A 10,322-nucleotide genomic window follows, 5' to 3' on the forward strand; every position below is an offset into this window, starting at 1 on the left:
TAATAATGAAAACATAATTAACCCGCATGAAAACAACCCATATTTGGACTGGCTAACTATTTATGCTTTCACATGGATTTGAATTTTCAACATTTTATAAACCTCTCGACCATTTCGGTTTGAAATTTGGTTACTTTATAGTAATTAGTAAACGCATTATGTGTGCTTTTCCATAATTTTATTAGAAATGATAAATATACTGACAAAAACATCATAAAATACTCACAATACATTAATGAATAAATTTTTCTCGAACACTCTCTTGCACGTTAATTGTGTACCTAATTTTTTATACCCGTGGTTCCAGTGTAGAGATATTCATCACTAGTGTGTGTACTTTCCTTTTGTTTCTCCTTTCAAGTATAGTAGTATTTGATTAAGATGAGAGGGTTACATCTCCACTTCCACGTCACCAAATATAGAAAAAGGAGAAAGATTAACATATTTATTTCTTAGAGCATCTCCACTGTAATTTCTCGAAGGATTTCTTAAATACAAAAACTATTTCTAACAATTTCTTTTCTATTGGAACAAATTTAAGTGATAAGAAAATTTCTTAAAACTAAAATTTGTATTGTTTACAAGAAACTGTTTCTTAATAATAAAAAATAATATTTATTATAGTAAGAATTTCTTAAGTAAAAAAATTATTTCTTACCATTGAAAAAAATTATTTCTTACCGTTTCTTTACCATTAAAAAAAATCTATGTGACAAGATAAGTTTTTTAAAAAAGATTTGTATTTTCTCCAAAAAAAAAATGTTTCTTAGTAATAAAAATAATATTTATTTGACATATAACAACATCATAATTAAAACATAATTAGGTGAAAATAAAAAATATATAAGTGAGTTTCTTAAAATTTTTAGAATTTTTTAGCATTTAAACAAAATTATATATAAAATTTTTACAATTACTTAACATCATGGAAACCAAAAAAATAACTTAAAAAATTCATATTAGGGATACTATAAGGTCATATACAGCTTTAACTTCGTGCACTCACTAAATTAGAGGCAAAAACACAGAACGGTTTAAAGAGTGTGGCTAGTGAAAGCGCAGGGCAGAGCTGAACACCACGGAAATACCAATAGCTAGAAAAAGTTATCTAGTTTGCTTATCCTTTTGCTTTACAATTACAACGTTAATATGCGCCATCTGTTCAGTGTTATCCATGGTTTTAACTTTTAATAATATTTTCCGCAAAAAGAATATTTTCCCACAAAAGAAAAATTCAATCTGAACCAATTTTCCCATTAAAAAGAAATTATCCTTCTTTCTGAGTAGTTCAGATTTTAGCCCAGGTGACTCGCCAACCAACTAAATAATGGACGTTGTTTTGAACGAAATTGACACTAATACAAGCATGCCATCACTCACCATGAAATATTAAGACAAAAACTAGTTATAAACAATAGTGTGTTTGAAAACTCATCCAGAAGCCAAAAACCACGTCCATTCCACAAAAAAAATATGAAAGCTATAACTATTAACTTCTCACTCGAAAAAGCACATCAGGAATGTGGAACAAAACGCACTAATAATAAAACAGGTCAATCAAACAAGTTCTTTTATTTTTATAATTTTTTGAGAACTGAAGTTTTTTAAAATAGTAAGAACACTCCCTTATTCTTTTCTGATTCAGAAAACTAGCAATCCAGCACAGTAAATCACGCGTCTCAAGATTTGGGTGATAGCACAAGACTGCAAAAGACATTATTAGTGCAAATCATGACAATGATCATCACAACGTTTCTTTGAATCAGGAAATAAAAGAAGAAAGAATGGACATAGTACCTGTGAAAGCATATCGATAACACATACTAGAATCAGCGAGCAATGCATCAAATACATCTATATTCAGCCACTGAAATGATGCTTTTAGTAAAGCCTCAAGAAAAGATTTAAACTCCCAACCATGATTTAGCATGTGAACTGTTAATCGAACTCTAAGCCGGAAAGGACCATCCACCCACACCATTAATTGAAGCATGTAATAAGTAATTTGTAGCCTAAACCCTACAAGAACAGAAGTCACATTTGTGTTGAGGCTTGACATCTGAAAAACAGCGTAAAATTAACAAGCTTCTGCTGCCACCACCAAAGTTCACAGCTTAGACTCTTTTCCTTCAACTTCTGCAAAACGAATTCTATCTAGGACAATCAATCATAGCAAAAAGAATAAATATATCATGGGAAAGTACAATTACATATAAAATTCTAGAACAGTTGCTTTTATTTTAACTTTGAAGAAAATATGCACACATACAACAGTTAAGACTTCATTGAACTGCTGCTATATTCTGATAAGAATGTAAAAAAGATTTCTATGTATGCATAGTAGACACATAAAAAAATGTGGAACATAAAAGGATATTGATCATACTGTTGGTTTGCTGTAGAAAAAGATTTCTATGTATGCACAGTAGACAGCATAAAGAAAAGTCTTTGCACTGAATTTCAAACCTGCACCAAAGAAAGATTCACACAGGAGCCAAATATTGATCATTATTCAGAAAAACACTTTTTACATATTAGGAAAACATTAAATAGATAGACTGAAGAAATGTTCACATTGGGTTTTCACCAAATGTGACAAATATTTGTAAAATTTATACAATGTGACAGCATGAAATTCAGAACAACTGAATCTCTCAACTGCATTAAATAGCAGGTTTGAAAGAATCAGCTTGACATGAACTCTGTAGTCTGTACATCTTCAGCAATGGGAAAATCAATTTACAGATTACCCTTTTTCTCCCCTGAAAAAAATTTGTAACAAGCAAATGACCCATTTCCAAGAGACATCATTATCCCTCTTCATCAATGTTATCATCACCAGAAGGTATCTGTCGAGTTTCTGATAATGAAAGCCTCCTTGGATTTGCTGAGCCTGACTCAACAAGTCCTTCTGATGATAAATTTAATGCAGAAGTTCCTGATGAAGAACCTAACATACGCCGTCCTGGGGCATCAGCTAAAGGTGATGCAGACATGTTATAGGTGAAGACTCCCATTGGGTGATCAAACTTGCAGCTTGGACCAAATTTGCATATGCCATAACGTGAATAGAACACACACAGGGGCTCTCCCTGTAGGAAAATGGGACACAACCTCTATTAGCATGTACCGAAATCAATAAAAATATCAAATCAGTGTGAAGACAATACTGAATTGCATATATTCTCATCTCCCTGTAATCACAACAAAACAACTTTTTTATGAATTTATTCACTTTACCCAAGAAAAGAAGTCATGTATCTAGTTAAAATACTCCATTGCATTTCGCACAGTTGAAAGAATGAACTATATCAGACACAAATTTTGGGAAATGATATGCTACATCAAGAAGCACAGGAAGCAACATCAATACCATCAGATCTCACAATTTGATTTAGACATTAAAAGGGAAGCGCACATTTCAAATAATTCATATTGATTATGTTTTTGTTGAGATTCCACATCAACTATATATATGGCCGAAGTAAAGCTTATAAAGGCTTATGCAATCCTCACCTCAAGAAGATATCAAAGTCTATCATAGATTTGATATTGGGCCACCATCAACTGTCCTAAAATCAACCTAACCTCGTGACTTACCCAGTGTACTCTACCTGACCCCACGGCTTTTCCAGTACAATATATGTCAAAAGTAGGGCTTCTAAAGGCTTGGGCCAATTCTCACTTCATGAGCTAACTTTTGGACTTGAGTTAGGCCTAGCCAAATTCAAGAGTTTTAATTATCTCTTCTGTCTTCAATTTTAGAGTTGCAAACCATTAAGTTGGTTTCAGATTATTGTTACACTTAAAACTACAATTCTTCTTTGTCTTGATTCAAACATATATAAATGATCTTGCATGGTTCAATGATAGGGTTTCTCATCTATTGTGATTTAAACCATGTCTAGGGTGTCATACATAGAACTAGGACATATTACTTCCTAATATTTAAAAATAAAAATACTCCATCAATATAGAGTGATTTAGATTCTTTCATTTCATGAAAATGTTAATTGCAAACTGATAGAAACCTGACAGAAACTGATGCCATATATCCTGCACTGCCTCCGCTCTTTTCCCTCTCTCCAACATGAGATCCATGTTCCATAGGATATTTGTTACTCCCCTTGCCAAGTCGCTCTTACTTGGGAATCATATCCCCTGCTTCTCATGTAAGATCTTCCAAACACACTTTCTTAGGTGGGGATCTATCACATGCCATAATAAAAGTATTTATTTTAAACCATTTTATGATAGCCAGTAAGTTATACTTCTCTTGATAGGAACTTGTTATTCCTATGTTGATAACTTTTGAAAATGTTAGTACCCTAACATTGAAAACAATCGATAAAACATGTTGTCAAAGAACGGAAAAAGTTATTATCAAGACAGAACACCAAAAGGTATAGCCACCATCTTCCTTAAAATGGTGTGACTTACACAACACTATTCGGGCTTACAAATTACACTGTAGCTCATTTTAGCTCCTACATTAAGTTATAGTCATTTTTAGGAGAGGTAGATACAACACCCTAAATCGGAGGACCCAAATTTCCAGCACAGGCTCCTAAAATTACTGCATATATTCCCACAAATGTGTCATGTCTAATTGTCTATCTCCCTATTAGAAGCTAAAATTAGAGGATTCAAATTCATAATAGACCAATGTAAATACTAAAGAATAATACAGTAACAAATTAAATAATCTACAAGCAAATTTAAGAAGACTAGTTCTTTTTTGAGGCCTTACTAAATGCAAAACCTATGAGAACTATAATGAAGTGTAAATTCAGGTAAAAAGATCTATCTTAATGAAAAATAAACTTGGTATATAGAACTCGAGCAAAAAATCAACTCACAGGACGTAAAGGAAGACCTATAGGACTCAAAACACAGTCAGGAGCAGGAATCATCCTTTCATGTGGATGATGGAAACGACAGACTGCACCAAACTTGCAATCTCCAGTCTTCATGTAGAATTGACATTCAGGCTGATCAGGTCTCTCAGGAAATATGTTCTCCCTCTGCAACGCATAGAACCCTACAGGAACAGAGCCAGAACGAAATTGAGAATATGCCCCCTGGGATCCTGAATTTGCTGGTTCACTTTGTCGAGAAGTTCCATAGCTTTGGCCATTTGCCATTGTTTGCTGTGGACTGTCTGATCCCATTTGACCCTGGAAAAATTAATGTTTCATTAGGATGTTGATACATATTAGCAACAGCAAGATCAGTAAAACAGCTCAGTACATATCTGCCATGTGGCATTATATTAATAATCGTTCACCATAAAATCAGATAGATGAGACCAATGTATTATTTGAAAAATAAACGCGATTAAATTTCTCTCCAGCAAGTTACAAGCTCAATTTTCCATAAGAAAAATACCTTGATAGACAAGAACATAGGAGGGGAATACATCCAAATAGCCCAATAAAATTAAAAATCCAGAGCCAAACAGCCATTCACAGAGGCAGATTAAAATCTGAAGGAATTATAATTGATGGTGTCATGAACCAACTCTCTCAATGGTTTAAGTTGTTAGGTGAAAGCACTGAAATGGTTTTATATATAACTGGAATAGGACTCTAAAGTACAAGGTGATAGAGGCTTTGATACCATGCCATCATGAACAAAGTATCCCAAAAGCTTAGCCATTAGATTAAAGCACATGAATCGTTTTATAGTAAATGGAAAACACATTTTTAACTTAACATGCACTCTCTAGATAAAAATGTGCCTTTTAATCTGTCACAAGCATAGAATATCACATCTTTCTATTTCTTCTGTATAACCTCTATGAAAGAATGGATGAGCTTACACTGTATGCACTCCACCCAGACACTGAAACCATTCCCTGAGGTAGAATTAAAGGTGCATAACTTGAAGGGCCTTGCCAACGTGGGCTAGGAATATACGATGAACTAGACCAATTTGTAATTCCTGTCGCATATGACTGGTGACCTGGTGTAGTTGGAGAATGGACAGTAGGATAAACAGGAGAACTTCGCATGGAAAGCACCATATTGTTTGGTTGAGGATGGTGAAATTTGCAAGTGTTCCCAAATTTACATTGTCCAGTTCTTAAATAATAACCACATTCTGGTTCATTCTGTATCAAAAAGAAACAAAGAAAATATAGAATTAGATTAATAATATCAGTAATCCCACAAAACAATCAGGTGTCAGATATTAAATAGAAGAATTATCAGTTCAGGGTCATTTTGTATCAACAAGAAACATAGAAAATGTAGAATTAGACTATGAATATCAACAGTCCAGCAAAACTTTCCTGTGTCAGATATAAAATAGAAGTATCCAAGGCTACCTCAAAAAAATTTTAAGATGTATACAGAACAGAAAGAATCATTATCTAAATTAAAGCTTTTAAGTCTAAAAGTGTGTCAGGCAAAATAATTATGCTACAAACCAAACAAGCAATCAAACTAGAATGGCCACAAATTGACAAACAACTACTGCCTTATCTGTATTTAGATATAAATAAGAGGTAAATATTCAATACTAACTGGGCGGAGAGGATAGCCTAAAATATTCAAGGCAACTCTTCCAGCAATCCCAGCCTTGTCTCTAGGATGATGAAACCTGCATGTGGCTCCAAATTTGCAAGTTCCTGTCTTCAAATAGTACTGGAAAGCACAAAAAAGGGAATCAGTATTTGTAATATGGTGAATGTTTAAATGCACAAGTACATATATGATATATAAACTATATCAAGACCAAAATTAGTGACAGTAAAAGGTTAGTATTGACATTGATAATACACATAAAAATCATAATTTATAAAATCAAATAAGAAAATAATATCAAATAAACCATTTATAGTTTGATATGAAGTCATTTTCCTAACTTCTTTGCTTTCTATAGCTCATGGAGATATCAATGATCAAGATTTGCTAAAGGCAGATAAAGGTTGTATATCAAATAACTATATAGGAAAATACTACTAGACAAACAAAAATAATTGGAAAAAAAAGTGTGCTTCAAGTAGTAAAATGTTTAATTGATTTTCAAAAGATGAATGTTAAACTGAACTAGTTTAGATAAACATAAACCAGCTACCTCAACTTTTAGACAAACACATTTTTATACAGAAAGCAAATTCAAATACTCTTAACTTTCAACCCAAAATATACCACTTTTCAAATAAATGTAGATAAATAATTCCAGAGACAACAGATAAAGAAAATGGATGGCATGCAACTCTCATTGACGGCTTAATCTCTTTCCTCCCACCTCCATTCCTTAGAGTGTTTAAAACTACCAATTCTACAGATATTGCCATTTTTCAGTAAGAAATATGCTCTCAATATTTTGGAAGAAACTAAAATGCTATGCTCCTATGAATCTAAATGTTGAACTTCAATAATGAGTAGCAGACTCGTGTTGATATTGTAGATTAGTGGGAAAACTACTCTCACTGTCTCACATCATGACTGGGCTAGATATTTCCTTTGTTGGGAATCAAATCCTTAACTCTCTGTGTGATAGCCATTGGACTATAGTTATTCAGATCTAGATATATGTCAAGAGTTCCCCAAGAAAGGGATTGATTTATGAAAATAAAGGCATACAGACATTGTTAGGTATGAAGAATATGCAGATCCAAGCTCTCCCAGTCATAGAAAATCAACTTCTGGACATTGTATCCTTATTAGGGCTAACCTCATCTTATGGAAAGCAAGAAGCAAATTGCAGTTGCGAGATCAAGTACAAAAGTAGAGCATTGCGGTATGGGCATATGGCTCTTGCAACTTGTGAACTTATATATGATTAAAACAATAATTTCAAGACTTGAGGTTTTGCAAGACAAATCCTATAAAATGTATTTGTTATAATCATGTTACATTTCACATTGCCTACAATCCAGTCTTTGGGCAAACAAAACACACCAGGGTTGCTTGCCATACGACAGAAGATTCTTTCTAGGGATATCACTACTTCATTTGTATACTCTAATGATCAACTAGCAGATATGTTCACCAAGGATCCAAATCACCTGTCCCATATAGATCATATCCTCATCTCTTGGCCTTACAATTTAGGATATATCTGGTATTAGGGATTTGAATTGTAATCAGATTTAAGTATAAATACATAGTGCTGAGAGGAATACTCTCAGGTAATTCCACACATCCTAAATAATTCAAGTGCTACAATTTTGAAAAATTATAAAATTCCACCTTATCAAAAAGAAAATTCACAGAGCATGCACATAAACAAGCAATGTGCACCTTATGCATTCATTGATAAACAAGTACATGCCTGGCATTCTGGCTGTCCTATCCTTTCTGGGAATTCACCTTTCATCCTTGCAGCGGCAATAGCCTGATAGTTTTCAAAGAAAAAACTATCAGGTAACTATATGATTTAATAAATAATGTGTGACCGAAATGAAAGTACCAACAGTACAGCAGGATAGTTACTTTTGACCATATACAGCACAGCAACAAGATTATTTTTTAAAAAAATGGGTAAAAACAGCTAAAAGAAATTAACTCATGAAAAGAGCATGGATGTGTAAAAAAAAACAATAGCTATACACAAATGCAAGTTATATCCTCCCAAGTGTGTGTGAGCATCTTTGCTGTCTGCTAATTCACTGACAATCCATTTGAGTAAGTGAAAATGCAAGCATTTTTAATAGGAATAAACTAAGCAAAGAACATTTGTTGAAAGAAGAATATAAAGAGACAACAGCAAATGGTTTCAACTGTCTATTGATTGCATCGCCTGGGATATTCTACATAGAAAAGAGGAGTGTTTGGAATAAATTAATATAAAAAAAAACCAAAATTTATGTACCAACAATATCTAATACATATATAACAAATTTATAATTACAATTTGTCCAAAAGCAATTGAAGGATCATACCAGCTTCCTGTTAGGAGGATGATTAAATCGACATGTTGCTCCAAATCTACAAAGGCCAGTCCTAATGTAGTATGAACAATCTGGTTCTCCTGGATGCTCAGGATAAGGTTCTGATTCCATTGTTTCACTTGACCTCAAGTTAATTTGCCACATTGCATCTGAAACAACATCATATGAACAAGTCAATCTCTCAAAAAGAGACATCATTTTAATTTAGACTTCTATTTCTCACTTTATTTATCTCAGTGTAATACAAACTTGGCTTTGACTTATGAATATGTATGAAATTTCAACTTTCAAGGACATTTTCTTCAGTTTGATATTTTTGTCCAAACCACATTGAAAATCCGTTTTGCTATGAGCCCAAGGCTTTTCCAACGTTGCCATGGTCTCTATACTCCAGGTTCTTTAAAAAAAAAACCTGGTGAAAACGGTTTAAACTGTAAAATACTCATTAAAAAAATTTCCATAGATTGCACCTAGATTAACGATTATTAAAGTGATCACTTCAGTAATAACAATTTATCACGAAAGTAATCCACAGTATCTAAACCTAAAATTGAAAAACGAAATCAGGAAAGTTTATATTCATTATTAATTTGAATTTTAGAGAACTAGGAAAAAGTAGTTTTTATTGTCCAGTCAAAAAGCAGAACAACAAAATTGCATGAACAAACATGAACACAGAACATTCCCAAAGCAGTTAAGAAATCATCAACACACAAACAAGCACAGTGGAAACCAATTTAAAAAAAAAATTGCAAGTTAGTCCCTTACGCAAAAAAAAAAAAAACAGACATAGAAGAAACTGAAACAAAGCAATCTCAGATCTCGGAATCACAAAATCAGACCTCAGAGCAACAAAATATGAAAGCAAAATAAGCACGACGATCATCCATCGTTGATCATCGGCGATAAACAGGATCACGAAAACGCGCGTGATCGGAACAAAAACAAAAGCATATCATTTCAAAGAAGAAGAAGAAAAAGCAAAGGACCTTGAGGTAAGTGCTCTCGAGACACGGGAATCGCGGCATCGAATTCCATACACGCGTAACAATACTATCATCACCGTCCCGTCACTCTTCACATTCCATTAACCTCACTCACTCATAAACTACGATCACCCTCCAACAACAACAACAACAGTTAAATAAAATCAATAATAATAATCAAATTTTTTTTGCAAGGAGAAATAAAAAAGAGTTATGGAGAAAAGATAGTGCGGAAAGAAAGAAAAAAGAGAATGCGATGGTGGCGTTGTGTTCTCTCCACTCCACAAACGAGAACAAGGAATAAAAACCAACCAATCACACCTCGCCAATCATCTCTTACTGTTACTACACTGTTCGCTTTTTTTTTATTTTTTTTCACCCGCTTTTTCAACAACACACGTTGGTTTATCTCTATTAGTCCTGCGTTTCCTTTT

At 33.3% G+C, this 10,322-nt stretch overlaps 1 protein-coding gene across 5 annotated transcripts; it reads right to left on the reverse strand.

Moving 5' to 3' along the window:
• Positions 1-1,544: 1,544 nt before the first annotated feature.
• On the reverse strand, positions 1,545-10,322 carry LOC100785411 (zinc finger CCCH domain-containing protein ZFN-like). Of its 5 annotated transcripts, none has more exons than XM_041012145.1 (10): positions 9,892-10,322; positions 8,894-9,051; positions 8,284-8,346; positions 6,528-6,647; positions 5,822-6,112; positions 4,860-5,177; positions 2,751-3,092; positions 2,387-2,466; positions 1,798-2,136; positions 1,545-1,704 (listed from the first exon to the last, which is right to left on the reverse strand). In XM_041012145.1, the coding sequence occupies exons 1-7, from the start codon at positions 9,938-9,940 to the stop codon at positions 2,811-2,813; spliced, it is 1,281 nt and encodes a 426-aa protein (XP_040868079.1). In that variant the 5' UTR covers positions 9,941-10,322; the 3' UTR covers positions 1,545-1,704; positions 1,798-2,136; positions 2,387-2,466; positions 2,751-2,810. The 5 variants fall into 5 exon arrangements, with proteins under 5 accessions (XP_040868079.1, XP_040868080.1, XP_014626504.1 ...); XM_041012146.1 differs by having other exon boundaries at positions 1,798-2,150; XM_014771018.2 differs by having other exon boundaries at positions 2,387-3,092.

Source organism: Glycine max, chromosome 18, assembly GCF_000004515.6.
Source record: "Glycine max cultivar Williams 82 chromosome 18, Glycine_max_v4.0, whole genome shotgun sequence".
Classification (NCBI taxonomy): Eukaryota; Viridiplantae; Streptophyta; class Magnoliopsida; order Fabales; family Fabaceae; genus Glycine; species Glycine max.